The sequence below is a fragment of the Arachis stenosperma genome, chromosome 6 (genome assembly GCF_014773155.1).
Source record: "Arachis stenosperma cultivar V10309 chromosome 6, arast.V10309.gnm1.PFL2, whole genome shotgun sequence".
NCBI classification, from domain to species: domain Eukaryota; kingdom Viridiplantae; phylum Streptophyta; class Magnoliopsida; order Fabales; family Fabaceae; genus Arachis; species Arachis stenosperma.
The window spans coordinates 133,272,131-133,293,204 of record NC_080382.1 but is presented as its reverse complement, the minus strand read 5'-3'; the positions used below and the strand labels follow the sequence as shown (position 1 = coordinate 133,293,204).

Below are 21,074 nucleotides of genomic sequence, written 5' to 3'. Positions count from 1 at the left end.
CGCTGTAGTGAGGACAGAGCTGAGCTTTAAATTTCACTGCCTACTTGCTTGTTTGAGTCCATGAAAGGACCTTTCTAGTTTGCAAACAATATTGGAAGGGACTTGTAAACTTGGTGGTGCTTTCATATAGACTTTTTCGGATAAATCGTCATGTAAAAACGTTGTATCGACATTTAATTGGTAGAGGTGGCAGCCCTAGACTGTTGCAAGAGCCAAGATGAGTCTGAATGTTATCATTTTAACCACCGGACTGAATGTATCGAAGTGGTCAAATCCCGCAGTTTGAGTAAATCCTTTTGCGACAAGTCTTGCTTTGTGTCTTTCAATGGTGCCATCAGATTTGTACTTTGTCTTGAAGATCCATTTGCGACCTATTGCCTTTTTTCAACAGGGAGGGTTGTAAGAGACCAAGTTCTATTGCTTTCAAGAGCCAAAAGTTCATCCCTAATAGCCTCCAACAATCTTCCTTCACAGCTTCTTCAAAAACTTGGGTTTGGGTTTAGCTATTCTTCAAGAGAACAATTCTTTCTCAAGTTCAATTATTCTAAACATATTCCCCTAAGAGTATCAATGTTGGAGATCACGCCAAATATTAGCAACATTGTCATTCCATATTACACTATGAAAATTTTCTTCATTGATCGAAGAAGTTAGCCAAGACACTACATGAGTATTGAACCTCTCCCAAACCATGAAATTGGGATTTTTTCTTGAGGTTTCAGGAGACTACCATCCACGAAGTAGAACTTGTTCTTTCCTTTCAGAGCCAATGTCATGGCTCTTGACCAAGAGTTGTAATTATGAGTGGTTAACATGATATTAATGATGGAGCTGCCATGATTTTTTTTTTCATGATGCAAGAAATAAGGATTTGATGGGTCAGAGATGGAATTTATGTGAGTTCTTGGAAGGTTGGATATTTGAGATAACAAACGAGCTAGATTTTGAAGATCAGAAACTGAAAAGATTGAATTTGCATCTCCATTGTTGGACCTTGAATTCACCACGATTGGAGGCTCTTGATGGTGTCATTGTGTGCCATTGTTTTTTAAGAAAAGATAAAAACGAATTGAGGATGGGAAGATAAGGTAGTGTTTGGTTAATGGGTGTATCTGCATAAGACAGAGACACGCTAACACACGTCTTCTGTTTGGTTGTTGAGACATACAATTTTAAAGGACATGCTGGTACACAGATTGACACAAATTACATGTATTCAGTGTACTTCTAATAAGTTGAGACACAAAAATTAAGATTGAGGCACTGATTATTTTGACAATTTTACCCTTGTTTTATTTCTATATTTTTATTTTTGTCATCTCCTCTCATCCATCTTCAGATCTCTTCATCTCTTCTTCCTTTCCTTCTCCTCTCTATTTCAACTTCCATCTATTCTCTCTTCTCTCTTTATGGCCAACCAAGTAGAATCTCTTCTCCTCTTCCTTCTCCTCCCCATTTCAACTTCTATTTCTTCTCTCTTCATGGACAACTAACCTCTTCTACTGAAGTGCCTCTGCCATTGTCACTGTCTCACTTCCTCTTCATACTCTCCAGATTGCGTCTCTGTCTTCTTCCTTCTTCTAAATCTCCAGATCAGCGATTTCTATCTCTGCCATGTCTCGAACCTCTATCATCAACCCATCTGCCTCCATCTTCATCTCTGTTCATCCTTCTATTTGCCCCTTTCTGAATTTTTTTCCTAAAATAAAATTCTATTTTTTCTTTGTTTTTTTATTATTAATATGTGTTAGGGAAAAAATTATAGTCTAAATACTATAGATAATTTATTTCTGTCGGTTTCTACGCGTTGAAATATCTCACCCTCCAATTAATTTTTTTAACCACTTAAAATTGACACAAGGAATTCAAAATGGGAATCATGCCAATTAATTACTTGTTACTTGATTAAGAAGATATGTATTGAATTTGTTGTTGAAATTACTAGATGTTATCTAGGTAATTTTTTTGTTATGAATGGAGATGGAAGAAAAGAATCATTGCAGCGGTTGATGAAAAAATATAGATAGTGATGATGGTGGTAAAAGTAGATGATGAGGGTATTATTGACTTTTTAAAGTTTTATGTGCTTTATGTATGTTCTTTGCCAAACATAAAATATGTATACATGTATTTTGTTTCTATGTTTATATAGTCTATGTTTCTATGTCCATGTATCATATTATACACTAAACAAACAGAACCTAAAGGAACAAGAACAGAGCCACAAGCCATGTTTAAATTCGGAGAATTTGTGATTTGAACTCAAAGAAGAGAGGAAGAATTTAAATTGGAGAAAAAGAAAGTTGGCATACAAATTTAAAATGATGAACCTCACCTATCAAGAGTGGGAGATTGATGTTTATATGATAAAACTAATTTAGAGCCTAACTAACCTATCTAATTTGCTAAATTAATGTTACATATAGTTAATCTAGGAGTATCAATAAGATAGAAAAAAAATTGATTGATATTTATTTGATTAGAGTTTTTTAAATAATATTTATTTAATAGAAAATTTAGTTGATGGTAGTATTTATTAAAATTATAAAAACTTTACGTCAAGACTTCTGAAATTATAATTTTTTTAATATTTATTAAATCTAAAATTTATTTTTCTTTGAAAGAAATAAAAAACACTATAGTAGGACGAGCTGTCCATTTACCATCCCTAGCTAGATATGAGTAGAGGAACGAGTAGAAGTGTAGAACGCTTCTCAGTGAGATATAAGTTTGTTAATATATTATCTTATATATGATTAGCAATTTTAGCAATTAGCATAATAAACGTCAATATCGTTGTTAGTTGTTAGCATAAGCCATTGAGAAGGTGAAGACGTTGCTTCCAACTGTTTCAGTTGCCGGCCTCTATTTGTCCAATAGTTTCGCTGAGCATCATGCCATTAACAATTTTCTTCTTTTTCTTAATATTATTATTTCACAATTATGAATGCTAATCACCAACAAAGAAACAAATGCTCATCGTAGTCTCAGTCAAATTGGACCTTTTCTCCATTCCGGCAAAAATCCATCAACATAGTAACTCCTTTTGAGTTCAAAATCAATCTTTCACTTCAAACCCCATCTTATTCAACACTTAGCAAAAGAGCTTATTCAAAATCAAACTTCATATTTTTCTTTGCATCAAAATGGAGAGAAATTCTTTCTGGGTAGCCTTCATTGCATCCCTTTTCCTCCTAAGAATGGTTAATTGTGTTGATTATGAGGTCAAGAGCACAATGATACTCTTTCTTGCACAACTCTCTGGCAATGATAGTCATCAGAACTTCACTTTGAATTGGAAACTAGGCTCCGATCCCTGCATAGATCAATGGCAAGGTGTAGAGTGTGATACTAAAAACTCATCCATCAAGAATTTGCTTCTTGACAAGCTAAGCTTATCTGGAACTCTTGATGTTGCTATGCTTTGCAACTTGCATCCCCTGGCTGCATCTCTCACTTATCTTAGTCTCGACGGCAACGGCGTCCACGGAGGCATCCCGGAAGAGATTGGAAGCTGCAAACAACTCACTCAACTACAATTAAGCGGAAACCAACTTTCTGGAACCCTTCCTAGTTCACTTTCCAAGTTAAACAATTTAAAGAGTCTTGATATATCTAACAACAAATTTTCGGGACAGTTACATCCTGATTTGGCTAGAATCTCAACGCTGAATATGTTCCTAGCACAGAATAATCAGCTCAGTGGAGAAATTCCGCCGTTTAATTTCTCTAATTTCGACCGGTTTGATGTCTCCTTCAACAATTTCAGTGGAGTTATTCCAGATATACATGGACATTTCACCTCTGAAAGCTTCCTCGGTAACCCTCAACTCTGTGGCGATCCATTACCAAAGAGTTGCACCGGCTCGCCGGTGCCTGCTAGCAAAGATTCCGAAGAACGGAAGGAATCGCCGGTGCCTGCAGCCGCTGCCGGCGACAATGCTGATGAACGACCAAAGAAGTCATCAAAGGGCCCTTCAAAAGAGCAGATTCTTATGTATTCAGGCTATGCGGCGATTGGAGCTTTAGTGATCCTTTTAATTGTGTGGAAGCTGTGCAGAAGAAAAAAGAAAGAAAAGAGAATTGAAGCATTGAATGAGAAAGTTGAAACTCAAGGTAGTGCTCAAAAAGCTAGCCATGTTTCAAGTGAATACAGAGCAGGAGTAAGCCGATCAGACTTCTCATTAACTTCGGAGAGCGGCATGGTTTCGCAATCACTCGTGGTTCTTTCGAATTCGAGGAATAGTATGCATGAATTGAAATTAGAAGACTTGCTCAAGGCTCCTGCTGAATTGATTGGAAGAGGAAAGAATGGTAGCCTTTATAAGGTGATTCTTGAAAATGGGACAACGGTGGTTGTGAAAAGGATCATCGATAGGTCTGTTCCCGGTCGCGATTTCAAGCAAAGAATGCAGATTTTGAGTCAAGTGAAGCACCCTTATGTGCTCTCACCTCTTGCTTTCTATTGCTCCAAGCAAGAGAAGCTTTTGGTCTATGAATATCAGCAAAATGGAAGTTTATTTAAGCTTCTACACGGTAACACCATATCCTCCTCTATTTTTCGTTTTTTTCTTTTTTTTTTTTTTGAGAAATGCAACTACATATGAGTCTATGCCTATTTTTTTTATTGAACTAGAAACATCAAAATCTTTGTACATAATACATATTCATGATATTCATTCTTTCATGGGCAAATTGATGAGGATTTTACGTGTATGATTTTTGTAAAAATAGATGCCCTATTAAAATTTTAAGCCATTAAAAATATCTAAATTTTGTTTTATTCACTACTTAGTGTGATGTTTTTTGTTTTGTGACTACTTATTATTGTCATGTTTATAAATATGTTTAGAATAGAATATTAACTTGTACAATTAGAAAAACAATAAAAAACAGTGAATAAAAAACTTGTACATTCAAAAATATGAATTAAGATATTCTAAAATGAAAAAATTGATAAAATAGTAAAAAATTAATTATTCTTAAATTAAGATAATAGAACACATATTTTATAAAAATTACAAAATTAATAATGACTAACCTTTTATTTTACTACTTTACCAATTTATTCACCTTAAAAGATCCAAATTTAAAAAATATGCTTCTAAAATTTAAAATCTTCATATCCAATTTTCAGGTATTTACTAGTTTTTATATATTATTGTGCTTCGATAGAGCAATCATAAGTTATTAGTACTACAAAAAATCATGTATTTAAAAGCAACAATTATGCATTCAGGTGCCCAAAAATCCTTCGACTGGAGCAGCAGGCTTGGGATTGCAGCCACGACCGCTGAGGCATTAGCTTTCATGCATCAAGAGCTTGGGCAACAAGGTATCTCACATGGCAACCTAAAATCATCCAACATTTTGCTAAACAAGAACATGGAGCCATGCATAAGTGAGTATGGTGTGATGGGTGGAGACGACGACCAACAACAACAACATAGTTCATCTTTTGTTAGTCCTTTCACTTCCATGTCATCATCAGATCACGCCGCCTTCAAGGCCGATGTGTATGGATTCGGCGTCATTCTGCTCGAACTACTCACCGGAAAGTTGGTAAAGAGCGAAGGGATGGAACTGACGGAGTGGGTTCAGTCTGTTGTGAGGGAAGAATGGACGGGGGAAGTGTTTGATAGGACTCTGATATCAGAGTATGCAAGTGAAGAAAGGATGGTGAATTTGCTTCAGGTCGCTATAAGGTGTGTTAATCGTTCCCCTGAGGCTAGGCCAAGTATCAACCAAGTTGCTCTAATCATTAACACTATAAAGGAGGAAGAAGAAAAGTCTTTGATTTATCAAGTGTGACCCTTGTCCCAGTTACAATTTTCTTGTATGTGGAATCTCTTTATCATCCAATTTCTGTACATGTGAACAGTGAGAATCACGAATTAATTGGCCTGTACTAAAATTATTGCTTCTATGTACTAACTACTATTTTAATTTCAAAAAAAGTTAGTGAAATAAAAAAGTAAAAATTTAATTATTATTGAATTTACAACTTCAATTATATATAAATTTCATTATTTTAATTTAAAACTAATTTAGACTCCTATTTTTCATTCTATGATTTTTTCACTTTAAAACAATTTGGTTTACGTTGAATTATTTTGTGAAAAAGTTGGGACCGAAAGGATTAAATTCCTAAAACGATAACGGAAGTGAAATTCGACATATCTCAACTCAACTGACAACTGGTGTAATGGTTTGACTTCTGAGTGCACATGATGAACTCTTCATTCAAAAATTCATCAAAATTGTGCATTCACTCCCTCCACGCGCTGATGAGTCGAGTGGGTTGAAAACCCACGGTGTTTGTTTTGTCAGCCTTACCTCGCACTTTGGAAAATGTTACCACTTTCTCTATTTGGCGCTCTCTGCCTCTATCTACAAAACATGACAAAGACTGGAGAGAGAAATCTTTGAGGCGAGAGAGGGAATAAAAATAAAAACAAAAAAATCGTTCACACTCCACTTTCCTCTCCTCTGATGAGTCTCGCCTCTATTTAAGGCTTAAGCTAAGTCATACTGCCTTCCCCTTAGGGTTTATTCATGTACCTGAAATGAAAGGCCTCCACACAAACAAAAATTGAATCCAGAAAACGCCATGATCGGTGGTGTTCACATTTTATTGTGTTGAGTTCTTTCTTAAAAAAAAAAAAATCATGATGCTGATTTGGTTTTTCTCCTCTTACTGCTTGCTCCATTCATAGAGCGTCTATACTCTATATACTCATCTGGAATCTGAGTCAGCTAACAGTGTTCAATTCTTTTGGGGCCAAATTAAATGTTGGGATGAGCGGGAGGATGAATAAGTGGTCCCATTTGAAGATGGCTTGGATTGAACACTCCCAGATCAACCGAAAAGACGGTTACATAACAAACCCACCTCCTCTTGTTTCAACATCCCCATATTCTGGAACTTTCCAGAAAGAACCTTCTGCTTCAACAACACCCTCACCTTCCACATCCGGTGCTAAAATCAGTCCAGCTGTGCTCTTCATCATAGTGATTCTAGCTGTTCTTTTCTTCATCTCCGGTCTCCTTCACCTTCTTGTTAGGTTTCTCGTTAAAAACCCTTCATCTTCCTCTGCATCTGCTCAACCTAATCGGCACCATGAAGGTTCTCTCTCTGACACTCTTCAGAGGCAGCTTCAGCAGCTTTTCCATCTCCATGACTCTGGTCTTGACCAGGCTTTCATCGATGCGCTTCCTGTTTTCCAGTACAAGGAGATCAAGGGGCCGAAGGAGCCTTTCGACTGCGCCGTTTGCCTCTGCGAGTTTTCCGACAAGGATAAGCTCCGGTTGCTCCCTGTGTGCAGCCATGCCTTCCACATCAGCTGTATAGACACATGGCTTCTTTCGAATTCCACTTGCCCACTCTGTAGAGGAACACTCTTCGCGCCGGGGTTTTCCATGGAGAATCCGGTGTTTGATTTCAATGATTTGAGGGAAGACGAGGGCTGCCAATTCCCCTGTAGTAACAATAACAATGGAGGGAAGATGGTTGCAGTTCAAGAGATTGAAGAAGCTGCGGACAAGGGGGTTGTCCCTGTGAGGCTTGGTAAATTTAGGAGGGTTGATTTGGAGGCGGCTGAGCCGGAAGGTGGAGAGGCTAGTAGTAGTAATTTGGATGCAAGAAGATGTTTCTCAATGGGGTCTTACCAGTATGTACTTGGAAAATCGGATCTCCGGATAACCTTGAATTGTGATCATCGCCGGCAGGGTCGCGGCGATGATAATTCGGAGGAGGGATCAAGTGAGGTTGAGAGGGAAGGAAAGAACATTAGTAGTGTTAGCAGAGGAGAGAGCTATTCTGTTTCCAAAATATGGTTGTGGTCAAAGAAGGGAAAATTTTCAGTTTCTTCAGATGCACACAACATTGGATTACCATCTTCTCTTGATTCAGATTTGCCTTGGATGAGAGAAATGGAAGGTACATCAGAAAAGGTATAACATTATCCCCTTTCTTGCTAGAATTCATGTTAGTATCCATTAAATAATTTGTTCATTCAAAATTTTGGTATGATCTAGAGTCTTGAAATTGTGGTGATTGATTGCAGTATATTGTGATGTGGTTACATGTATATGTCAGGATTAAGGGAAGAGGTAAGTTGTAAGATATACATTTCTTTATTTGCTTGGGTTATTATGAAACTTGATGTGCTTAATCCATAGTTGTCTTAGAATTCAAATTCCTTTTTGACTTCTCCCATACCCAACAAATTTGTACAATTAAAGTTATTGAACATCATTACGGTTACTTAGTTAATTGAATTTGGTTGTGGAGCCTAGCCTGTTCCAATGCCGGCATTGTAATTATGGAGGTGGACCTTTTTATGATAAATTTTTACATGATTTATCATGTGTTAGTATTTACCATTGATTAAGAAGTGATGCCAAACTAAAGGAATATGACCTATAAAATCATATAATTAACTCTGTGAATCAACGCATGATATAATTACCTGAGTAAGACGCGTTTGCTTTATTGGCTTTTAAGGTGCTGAATTTTGTTCACTCTTTTCTTTTTTCTTTTTTCTTTTTTTTTACATAGGAATAAACTCTCTTTCATAGAAAATTAGAAATAGCCAAAAATAGTCAAATGACATTTATAAATAAGAGAAAAAATATTAGTTCTACAATTAAAAAAAATAAATATTTTTTATGTTGAACAAAAGTCACAATTTGATTACGAAGAATTTTAAAGGATAGAACACATAAACCTGAGTCTTTTTTTCTTCATCTTTGATGTTATTGGATGTTGTTATCGACAAAACAACAATGAGGGACTTTAGCAATAATTAAGGTTATTAACGTAAATTTCTTTTGTTTAAAATGTTAAAAGTTTAAATTTGGTATGCATTCGTTTTCTAAAAAACTCAGAATTTTTTAATGTTTTTTTTTCTAACAAGTATCATTTTTAAGAATACAATAGTATTAAAAAAAGGACAAAAATAAGATTTTTGGTTTTTGAAAAATGTATTTATACTTATTTTATGTATACACTAAAATTTAATCAACAATTCAGTTATTCAAAATGCACCTTGAGAGGAAAAAAAATTGTTCAATGATAATTTCATTTGAAATTTGAAAGGGTAAAATTGAAAGTGAAAATTGGACAACAATAATTCTCTGTATTATGGTCTATAGATTTATACTTTTTTTGTTAATTATTTTAACAAGAAGTATAAATGTTTTTGTTTGGTTGAATATAAATGGTTTTACAAATAGTTTTTTGCGTGGGTAGATATAGACGGCAGTTTCATACTTAAATCTATGAAAGCTGTGGGCCTATGTGGCAGTTGGATTTCAATTTCAATCCGTCTTGTGACTAGTTCTAATCCAAAATTTGGCTCTAGTTTTAGTGGTGTAGGGTCACTTTCATACAACTCCCATTTGGCCATTTTGAATTTAAGGATTGAGGTTTATTTTATCAAATGTTAATGATGGTTTTCAACTACCAGAGTGCTAACAATAGGTAGTTCAAAGAAAAAAACAAAAGTATACAGGATTAGAACTTGTAAGATTGCTATTGTCGTTTTTTTCTTCATATGCATCTTTTATAACTAATTCAATTACAAAAAAACGCAACATTAGGCTTGTCCTTGATTTGATAATCATTAATGCTAGGCAATGTTCAATGTTGTCAACCGTACATTTGATTGTTTGAAACAGCAAAATTATCATTGTCTTTAGAAAACCCAAGTATCAGGTTGATTTAATTTGCGTTAAATTTTAATGTTGGTTCATGTTAAATTCTATTTATTAAGTAGGATTCAAAAACTAGAATGGTTAAATTTTCATAGGATTTGTTAAATGTAATAGTTTTGTATGTTTAAGTCCCACAAGATTTAATATTTATAAATTAGATTTTGTTTGTTCATTCTAAACATCAACTTTGTGATAATGCAACGGTTGTCTTGTGAGATAATTGTGAAACTAAATATTAAATATTTAAATGGAACTTTTAAAGAAATGTATCATAAAGTGAAAGGTATGATGGCGGAAAGAGTAGGGGCCAAAATGAAGAAAAAGCCTTTAAAAGGAGAAGGGAGAAATGTAAAGTAGGCTGATGTGGAACAAAAGCATGCTAGATTGATAGATTATGGGATTAATTTTTTTTTATTGGTGAATATTCTATACAGAATTTTGTTTGTACATCCTTAACTATGAATAATAATTTTCTTCAATTTTAACAAACTCGTATAAGTGTTGTTGAACCGGAATTTCTTTTAAAATATTAAGGGCACCTATTCAAATAAAATGCCAAAAATATTTTTTTATAAAGATATTTTGTTTAAAAGTGTGATTTATTTATTTAATTACATTTTAAATAAAAATAATATTTTTATAATATATTAAAATTTAATTTTATATCTATTATTCAAGGATAAAAAAAAAATTTTCATGTGAAGACAATTATAAAATTATCCTAAAAATATTCACCAATATTAAATCCTCTACTTTGCATAAAATTGGGTCTTATATAACAAGCAGGAATAATAGAACGACTTTAAAAGTGGTTTACATAATTATATGGATAGCCAATACTGCTACAACAACAACTAGAACCATCAAAATATACTAAATTCATTGAGTCAGTCTATTTATCTATTTAAACGGACGAATGTTATCTCTAAAATTAAACTCGTTTAAATTTTGAATTAAATGAGATGAGTTCGATTAACCTAAAAAATGACAGGTTAAACGGACTAGACCAACAGACTAAACTAGACAACACGTTTAAATTTTTTTTACATTAAAAAATAGTACTTTTGATTACTATTTCTCCGGATTAAATCCGGAAATTCAACACATCAACTAAAATAGTAAACGGGCCAATCTGTTTAACAGGCTATGCCGCCTATAAACGGACTAGACTAGAAAATTATGACCCTTGAATAAAGTGAGTTTAAACGAATCAACCCATTTAATCAAAAGACTTAGGCGGGTTGACAATTTGACAGTCCTAACAATAATAAACCAAGATGTTAATTCCATGTTTATTTTCATGGGTGGACATGTAAAACTAATTGTATTTAGATTTATATATGTTCGGCAACCAGTTTGCTGAAAATTTTGTGGTATAGAAAGGGTTATTATTAAGCAAACCACCGTAAGCTACCGCAAATTACTGGACCTTTTATCCCTGCAGTCTCATGAGAAGCGGCTACATACGTGGAGGTCACTCCAGATCCTATATGCCAGAAATACCTGTGAAGAAAAGACAGGATCATTCACAAAGAAATGAAAAAAAAGGTCAAAATTTCAAATATAAAGCAAGTCTTCTCTAGAAGCCAAGACTCATCCTTAACTCCAAGAAAAGAGGAACAGATGCAAGGAGAAGAGGAAGACTGGATGCAAGGAGCAGAGGAGAAAAGAGGCAATACGAGCAAGGCTAAGGAGCAGAAGAGGACCTTTAGTGATATGGTCTGGAAAGGCAAAGCAACAGTAGAAGACGAAGGAGGCGGGGGAAAGGAGACCGAACCAACAGAAAAAGCCTCATGGAAGAGAAAAATAACCAGAGTCAAGACATTACTTTGCAGAAGGTCAAAGATATCAACAACCTCACAATTAATGAAAAAGCCATTCATGAATTAAGGAAACCTTGGTAGGATACCCTCATTATCAAATTACTAGGCAGAAAGATATCTTTGATGGCGCTAACTAGAAGGCTTAAAGCTATGTGAGAAAAATGGAAAGTATTGATATTATTGACATGGGTAATGAGTTCTTTATTGTGAAATTCTACTCACAAGAAGACTTGGACTTTGCTTTGACCAAAGGACCTTGGAAGATCTTAGATCACTACCTCTCTATACATTTTTAGAAACCAAACTTCAACTTTATAGAGACTTCCATTGATAAAATTGCAGCTTAAGTGAAGTTGCCAAGACTGGCAATAGAATGCTATGATGAGAAAATGCTGAAGAATATTGAGAACATTGTTTAGAACTTTGAAGGAGGACACTAACACAGCAAACAAAAAGAAAAAAAATTGTCAGACTTTGCATTAAGATAGATCTCATAGAGCCTCTAGTTACCCACTATGCAATCAACAAGGGAAAGCATAGGGTAGAATATGAAGGATTACATAATATCTGCTTTGGTTGTGAGAAGGTTGGGTATGAAAAATCATGTTGTCTATCTAATAACAAGATAGCAAAAAGAGACGATATTGCCATGAAAATTGGGAAGGCTCAGGGAGGAGGAAACCAAATGAGCAGATATAGGAGGAAAGAATTTCTGTAGAGAAAAATATTAGAATTTTCAAAAAAGATAAGGATAAATAGGTCATGATAGAGAAAAATTATACATATGGACCATGGATGGTAGTCTAAAGAGTAACAAGAGGCAAAAAAAGGAGGAAGGGGAGAGCATATTGGGAGTAGTGAAATTGATGGGAGCAAGAATGTAAAAGGTACTATTTCTAGTACAAGATATATTATAATAAAGATACAATGATGAGATTGATACTAAGGGAAATAACAGTTACTAGATTTTTCCAATTACCACGTCACCCAACCATGACACTGCAGCAAAAATTGCGCATAATACCCCTCAGACCAACGATTGACAACCATAAGATTAATAAGACCTAAACCTGCCCACACCAACCCTGTCCTCAACAAGCCCACATAACAATAGCCTAAATGACCATAACCCTAATGTGTTGTAAGAATCTGATCCAAATGAAAAAAAATTCTCTATACTTTTTTCTAAAACATAGCTGAAACTAACCTTCTCTTGTACCTTTTTTGGCCAGCCTATTACAACCAACAAATATCAAATCCACCCCCAATATCCATACACGCACCATAACGATAACTGGATAGAAAATAATCAAGTCTCTCAAGAAACACATCTTTAAATTTGTAGTGATGAACACACAAAGACGGATGAGGAGATGGAGGAGTCCCCTAATCCCAAACTCCTAGAAATTATGGTAGAAGCAATAAAAGCAGTAGAAAGAATGCTCAATTAGGATGATGGAGGCATCATCATGATAGAGTGCGAGACAAGCGCAGGTGATTTGGTTGAAAACCAGGAAGGACCAAGAGTTATAGCCTTGATAGGGGAACATATAGAGGAAGAAAACCTTTAAGAAAGGGCCTAAACTAGCTTTAAGAGGTACTACTTTACTCATATCTATTTATGATTATCATTTCTTGGAATTGTAGAAGGGAGGAGAGTAAAAACTTTTTCGTCGCATCCTATTGGATATGATGAAACGGTTTAGATCTGATATAGTGTTGTCGTTGTTAGAAACAAGGGCGAGTGGTAATAGAGTTAGAGAAGTTATAAGGAGTTTTAGTTTTACCTCTTATCATGTGGATGATGCGATAAGCTTTAGTGGTGAGATTTGGATAATGTGAAATGACCTAAATATAAACATCACGATTCTATCCTCTAAAACCCAGTGAGTCCATATGGAGGTTAATTATAGTAATAGAAGAAATTGGCTTCTCACGGCTTTGTATGCTAGCCCACAAGAGAATAATAGAAAAAGATTGTGGAAGGAAGTGATGGAGTTATCACAGCATATAAAAAAGGAGTAGATGATTGTGAGAGACTTCAATGAGATAGAAAGTCCAAATAAAGGAGAAAAAAGGATGGGTAAGAATAGATATGAATGCGTGCAGGAAATTTACAAATTGGATAACAAGTTATAATCTTATTGACCTCGGTTATATTGGGTCGAGATTCACGTGGAAAGGGCCCAAATGGGAGGGACTAGATAGAATGTTTAAAAGGCTAGATAGGGCCTTAGCCAATATGTCTTGAAGGACAAGATTTGCAGAGACAAGAATAGAGGTCCTAACTAGATCCTATTCGAACCATCATCCTTTCCTTATTAATATGGAACCAGTACTAATGTAGAGGAAAGACAAACTGTTCAGATATGAGACAATACAAAACTTACACTCAGAGTTTGAGGAATGCATAAAATAAGGCATAAAGGGACAATATACCTTAAAATGTGCCCTTACACAACTCACATAATATCTAAAGAGGTGGAACACAGAGACTTTTGGGCATATATAGAAGAAAAATAATAAAATTGTAAGAAAGATATGAGATATTCATAGAGCTCCTAGTTATGGGAGCAATCCCTTCCTAGATGAACTTGAAAGAAATTTAAACAAAGAATTGGAGGAGCTACTTGACAGAGAGAAAGTGTTTTAGATGCAGAAATCAAGAGATATTTGATTAGTAGAGGGTGATAGAAACACTCGCTATTTTTACACAAAAATAGTTATAAAAAAAGAGTAAACACCCAATCTGATTCTTGTTCATTTTCACGAAAGACAAAGTGATCCCTGTCCAATAAAAAAAAGGGACACTTCGACCCTCAACTTTTTTTATTTTGGGACAATACGATCCCTCTGTTAAAAAATTATTTAAATAATAATAAAAATTGGTTTTGTGGGGGGGGGGGGTTTATTTGTATTTTGTGGGGGTTTTAAACCTTCACAAAATTATTTTCAATAATATAGCTAATTACTACTACTACTACTACTACCTTCTTCATCCTCATTATTATGGCTCCTAGTTCTATTATTTTTATTGATTTATTATTATCATTATCTCCTCTATCATCATCATCATTAATACCAATATTATCAACATTGAAGTTTTCTTTTTTCATTTCTTATTCGATGTTTTTTTTTCTTTTAAAAAGTATTTGTACTACAATTACTTTTTTTTGTGACATCATTTTCATTGATAGTTTTTCTTCACTTAACCACCATTGGTGAAAGAATTTTTTCAAAAACAAACTTATTAATAGTTTGTGGAGGTTTAAAACCCCCCACAAAATACAAATAAAACTTCTACAAAATCAACTTTTTATTATTATTTAAATAATTTTTTTAACAAAGGGATCATATTGTCCTAAAATAAAAAGGTTGAGGGTCGAAGTGTCCTTTTTTTTTTGGACAGGGATCGCTTTGTCCTTCGTGAAAATGGACAAAGACCGGATTGGGTGTTTACTCTAAAAAAAAGAGAAAAAACAGAATTATTAAACTAAAAAATGCTCAGACCTTTGGGAGGAGAACTAGGAGAAGTTGGAAAGAATGATACTCAATTTCTTTAAAAAGCTATATAGAGAAGAAATACATGACTCTCAATCACCCCATTGAAAAATAGCATATCAAAATTTCAATGAGAACCAGGTCAAAAAATTATATACCAAACCTACTAAGAGGATATCAAAAAGGCCATATTTCGCATTGGCTCCTTTAGGCTATGTTTGGTTGGAAGAAAAGAAATAGAGAGGAAAGAAATAGAAAGGAAAAAAAGAAAAGGAAAGAAATTGAGTGAATTTTTATTTTCCTTCTTAGATATGTTTGGATAAAAGGAAAATAAAAAGGAAAAAAATGTTATAAAAAAATAATTTTATCCTTATATTATAAAATATATTAAAAAAGTAAAAGAGTAATATTGAAAGTAGAGAGAGAGATTTAGTTTTTTCTCCATTTTCTCTCCATTGTTGGAGAGAAAAAAATTGGTGGATCTCACCAATATTTTTCCACCCATTTTTCTTTCTCTCTTATTTCTTTCCTCAACCAAACAAGAGAAAATAACTATTTTTCTTCCAATTTCTTTCTTTTCCTTTTCTTTCCTCCTATTTTCACCTCAAACAAACATAGTGTGAAAGTCGTGAGCAACTATGGATTTCCAGCCTTGTTCTATGAAGAAAATTGCAAAATTTTGAAAGAAAATGTATATAAATTTGTAAAAAATGTGTGGTCCAACCCGAACGAAATAAAATACTACAACTTGACCCTTATTACCATGATCCTAAAAATTACAGCACCACTAGATTTCATCTCACATTTCCGCTCTATTGCATTGTGCAATGTGAGCTATAAATGTGTCACCAAAGTCATAGTAAAAAAACTAAAGTTACTCTTCCATAATAGAATTTCACCGTGCCAATCAAGCTTTATTTTAGGAAGGAAAATACAAGACCGTATTTTGATAGGAAAAAAATGGTGCACTTAATGAAATAAGCTAGAAGTAAAAAAGTCCATATGGCAATAAAATTTGATTTTGAAAAGGCCTATGACCGCCTAAATTAGAGTTTTATGAGGCAGTCTTCGAAAGATTTTAGGCAGCCAAAGAGCATTATGAAACTGGTCATAGAATACGTTACTACAGTATCGTATAATATGCTGCAGAATTATGAAAAAACTGAAGATTTCTATCCATTTCGTGGCTTAAATACTGTAGAATTATAAAAATGCTCTTAATAAATTTTTGATCAAATGTATAAATTATTTCCTAAATACAAAAATTTTTGCCACTTATGGAAAAAATGGTTTATCTAGTTATATCTTTATGCTTTTTAAACTTTTTAGAAACATTTTAATTTTAATTTTTTTATCAATGTTTAAATATTTTTAAAATATTTTTATTAATTTATTCAATTTTTATATTCCACAAAAAATAATAAATCTCTCCCTTAATTAGTATATTTAAAAGTTATGATGCACGGATACTGACACAGACATAGGATACGACACAATACGGGACACGACGACACGGGAATTTTAAAATTTTACATGACACGGAACACGCATACATATAACATATAAAGAATTTTTTAAATAAATCGTAATGATATTTTGATATTTTATTGATATTAAAATATAAATTAAAATTTTTAATTATTTTTAATGTCTTATTTTAATTATATCAAGTATTAAAAATATTTTTTGTTTTAATAAATAATAATATATATTATATCTAAATTTATTTTAAGAATATACGTAAAGAATAAGACTATACACGCTGACACGTGGTGGTATTTAGGTGTGTCTAGACGTGTTCGAAAAAGAATTTTTTATTTTTTATATTTTATTAAGACACAGTTAAACACAACAGACATGTGTGTCGGTGAGTATCGTATCTAAAATGTGTCCGACACAGAGATACAACAACTTAACGAAGTGTTCGTACCTCATAGTTTAAAAGTCACTAATTTTTTTAGTCACTTAACAAAATGAGGTAAATTTTTACATATGGTGGAGCCCACACATGTAAAAAGTTACTACGGTAGAGTTTTGGTCACCTTCTCCTTCATGTCCCAGCTCCCTCCATGCGACTGAGTGAAAGAACTCGTTATGACCTCATGCAAACGGTGATGGAGATGTTAATCATCCTCCATTTTCATGTTCAATTTCACTTTCTCACTTGACTCGGTAAAGTCGCACATCGCTTAGTATCAGACAACTCTGACAGAATATATATCAAAGGAAACATGAAAAGCTCGTCCCTTCGGGGACATCCGATAAAATTGGAACGATACAGAGAAGATTAGCATGGCCCCTGCGCAAGGATGACACGCACAAATCGAGAAATGGTCCAAATTTTTTTTTCCCCACTACCCCTACTTCTTCCTTCCTTGCAATCCCATTCTCAAGTTTTCCAGGTAACTGTGACACTTCACTTTATAGTTTTTCATGTGGATTTAAGCCCCGGTTTAGCTCAATCCCTCATTCTTGCTGGTTTCATTATCAGGTTCAGTCAGATTTTGTGTGTTGGACTGTTGGTAGCATGGTGTATTGATTATAGGTATTCTTCACTTTGCTGACGGAGTTGTTTCTTTATATGTATTCGATCAATTTACATGCCCTCAATTGTTAGAGTAATTAGCCATTACCAATTAGTTTTTATTTGTTCTGCTCAATACCATACTAATCACAATAATCATATGTGCAACAGATGATAAAAGAAAGTTGGGTAATTTGATTTGGGCCAATTCATGAAAGGGAACCTGAAGTACTTTTCAGATCTTATCCTAATTGCAGTGAGCTCTTTTCTTCCAGTTCATGAAGAATGATGACAATAAAAGAAAGGCCTTGGTTATAAATTTATAATGCATGTTCATGAATACTGTATTTGTAATGCACCCTCAACATTCAACAAGTAATAACAGCATCCATGTACTCTATATAAGATATTCAAAATTTATTACTAGAAAATAAGTTATTTTTACTATACTAATACAAATTTCTGCAAAATGAATCAGAAAATGCATAACTACTTTGATGTCCAGCTCAGGTATCTGCCATTTGAATGCAATTCTCTTGATATTTTCTGCAGTTCTCTGCCATTTGCATTCAGCTTCAAACAAAGATCAATGAGAGAATTGCGGCAGGGCATTTTCGCTTCAGCATCAACTGAACTAAGAGGCTATGATACTTCCTTTATAAAAGAATCTCCATCACCTTCCTGTTCTTCTACCGAATATCTTACCACAAACCCAAGTTTTGCATTACCCTCCTCAACACAATCTGTCAACATACCCATCTCTTCATTTGGTGTTTGAGCCATAACATTCAGAAGACAACAGCAGAAGCAGTCATCTGGAACCATGCACAAATCCGAGAGTTGATTACATATCTTCACAACATCATCAGTTCGCTTGGCTTTTATATAGCACTGGATCATCGATGTCAGAACAAGGATAGTAGACTCAATTCTGGATTCAATAATCTCATTCAACATCACCTCCGCCTCTGAAACTTTGCGGTAGCACGAATACAATTATACAAGGTGATCATGGATGAATATGTCCAACTGTCAGGCTGTCTAGTCCCAGAACTTTTCATGTCCCTGAAAATCCCAACACCTTCATCGACATGGTGAACATCAGTACACATCGCCAAAAGCACATTATAAAGAATCAAACTCATCTCAATTTCCTTATAAACACTTAGAGCATCATCAGTTCATCACTAAACTGTGCTCTAACATACACTTATAACAGATGCATAGCAGCATAGGTCATCAAATCCGTTGAGAACGCATTACTTATCATCTCTGAATATATATATATTGCCAAGTTAGGCCTCACATCAAGTTCCTTCATTTCTTGGTACACACTCAAGCATCCATCATAGTTTCCCTACATTCCAATCATCTTAATCAATGCTGAGAATGTCACTGCATCAAGGCGCCACGCCTCCAGCTTCGCTCGATCATAGAGCTTCAGGGCCATGTCAGCACTGCCAGTGAGTGCATAAGCATACACCATAGCCGAACAGGTAAATTCCGTCCGGCTCGCACCCATAACCCGGAATTCTCTCAAACCAATCGACAGCCTTATCGGGCAAAGCATGGCACAGTTGATCAAAGTGGAGAAAGTAATGTTATTAAGCTGCACCCCTCTCTGAAGCATTTCATCAAACAGCATCTCCGCAGCTTGGAAATCTATGCATTTCCTACACAGCCTGAGGGGGTAACGTTATTGAGAATCAATTCTAATTTAAATGTATAGGGTTCTATTAAAATCAAATATTATGTGCATTATGTTAAATTTTATTAGTCTTTATGATAAGAGCCTAGCAAATATAAAAACAGAATGTGCATTCTAGTAAGTAATTTCTAATTTGACTTTGACAACAGACTCAAACAAGGTTCGTTTTGTCATTTCATGTGTCCCTATTACAATTTCAAATTTTAAAAATAGTTTTACCTACAACCCCAAGGACCATGGTGATGATAAAGCTTTAGTGACTACACTACAATGTTTCTATTCAATATTAATCATTAGATTTGTTAGAATAATTTACTACACTACACTGAAGTCCAATTTTTTTAATTGGAACATTTTAAATGTGTTCCATTATATTGTTGTCTTTGTGTATACTCTATAGCATGTTTTCCTTTTATATATATATCAATAAATAAATAAAATGTTTATTACGTAAAAAATTAAATAATACAAAATATGTTACCACACAGGCACACATAGCCTAACAATTTCTATTCAAGAATCATATCCTTCTCCATTTTGAGTCTTGCTAAGGTCAAAAATGAAATCAAGGATACATTCAAAAAAGCTTTCGACTATTTTCACATGATATTATCACATCAACGAGAGACTATTATCCTTGCCAAGGTCCATGGATGATTTTGTTGATGCTGGAAGAGAAGCAAAGCGATATGAAAAATTGCGGCTGTAACGTTCATGATCATCACCTTCGTAATGTTTTCCATCATCAAAGTTGAGCGAATAACTCAAGGGATCATAATGGAATGAACCTTTCTTTGTCAATGTAGTTCTGGGAATATTCTTCTTCTTCAAACGACGAATAAACTTTTTCCATTTAGACCCAAACACCTTCTTAGACAATTCCTTTACTTTCTTCAATTTTTTGGGCCGCGAATGCTGCTTCTTCTCCGATTTCTGCTCTTCTCCACACCCACGACCATATGCTGACGATGATGCTTTTGATCGAAAGCATGGGATCCAAAATAAACAACCTCGTTTGGTGAATATAATATCCTGCATGTCATCGTCAGCATAATTGGTTGTCGGTGAGGACGAAGACATTTTGTGTAAAGAAAAAGAAAAGAAAGGTTAGATAAAGAAAAAATGTGTGTGCAAGACCAATGAATTTTGCTCTCTTTCACTCACACTTCTTTCCTATCACACCACTTTCTTTTTCTTTAACGTATCAAAGTATAAACTACTTTGTTTCGAGCATCTGATAATATATACGTGATTTTTTTTGGCATTACGAAAACAACGCTATAACAAATGAATTATTAATCTGTCACCAACTTGTTTTACAAATATCTGTTGACTGCTAGTTGTCTTGGACCAAGAGTAACTAAAAATATGTTATAAATATAATCTTCTAATTTGATTTAGTTACAGCTCATTTTTGACTCATTTATTTAATTTTCTAGAAGTAACCTAATTTTTATCATGACTAAAAATACTCTATCAAGTGGTAAGCATTCAAAAACAACCATTCAGGTGATAGTCAAATAAATTGAATCATGCGAAGAGAACTGAAAGTTACACACATTTTGCCAAATGGAATTTGTAACTTGGTTATATTATGAGAACTATTCTTATTCATTATTAATATCAATATGTAAGTTAGATACTTCGTGTAAAAATGCTTTTATAAACGCTGCAGGGAGAGTATAGAACCTTATATGCATAGTAGTTGGTAGTCAAGTTCTGCCTCTACATATTCCTTCAAACTAGCATTTATTCATCATTGGTAGAACCCGAATTGTTGAGAAAATTATTTTTTTTTAAA

At 34.1% G+C, this 21,074-nt stretch overlaps 3 protein-coding genes and 1 non-coding gene across 7 annotated transcripts; 3 read left to right on the top strand and 1 right to left on the bottom strand.

Annotated features, from left to right (window-relative positions):
* Window positions 1-2,998: 2,998 nt before the first annotated feature.
* On the top strand, window positions 2,999-5,929 carry LOC130936033 (probable inactive receptor kinase At2g26730). Its single transcript, XM_057866003.1, has 2 exons — window positions 2,999-4,536; window positions 5,240-5,929. The coding sequence occupies exons 1-2, from the start codon at window positions 3,147-3,149 to the stop codon at window positions 5,809-5,811; spliced, it is 1,962 nt and encodes a 653-aa protein (XP_057721986.1). The 5' UTR covers window positions 2,999-3,146; the 3' UTR covers window positions 5,812-5,929.
* Window positions 5,930-6,410: 481 nt separating this feature from the next.
* On the top strand, window positions 6,411-19,351 carry LOC130935569 (RING-H2 finger protein ATL46-like). 4 transcript variants are annotated; one of them, XR_009067921.1, is made up of 3 exons: window positions 6,411-7,953; window positions 17,737-17,821; window positions 18,118-19,344. XR_009067921.1 is itself a non-coding variant. In XM_057865368.1 (2 exons), the coding sequence occupies exons 1-2, from the start codon at window positions 6,799-6,801 to the stop codon at window positions 8,121-8,123; spliced, it is 1,212 nt and encodes a 403-aa protein (XP_057721351.1). In that variant the 5' UTR covers window positions 6,411-6,798; the 3' UTR covers window positions 8,124-8,361. The 4 variants fall into 4 exon arrangements, 2 of the variants coding, with proteins under 2 accessions (XP_057721351.1, XP_057721352.1); XR_009067922.1 differs by lacking the exon at window positions 6,411-7,953 and adding exons at window positions 17,151-17,443; window positions 17,533-17,586 and having other exon boundaries at window positions 17,737-19,351; XM_057865368.1 differs by lacking the exons at window positions 17,737-17,821; window positions 18,118-19,344 and adding an exon at window positions 8,067-8,361.
* Window positions 17,284-17,386, top strand: LOC130937001 (U6 spliceosomal RNA). Its single transcript, XR_009068240.1, has one exon. It is a non-coding gene; the product is annotated as a U6 spliceosomal RNA (small nuclear RNA).
* Window positions 19,352-19,865: 514 nt separating the features above from the next.
* LOC130932567 (uncharacterized) lies at window positions 19,866-20,461 on the bottom strand. The gene has a single exon (XM_057861913.1). The coding sequence runs from the start codon at window positions 20,351-20,353 to the stop codon at window positions 19,886-19,888; it is 468 nt and encodes a 155-aa protein (XP_057717896.1). The 5' UTR covers window positions 20,354-20,461; the 3' UTR covers window positions 19,866-19,885.
* Between the last annotated feature and the right edge of the window lie 613 nt (window positions 20,462-21,074).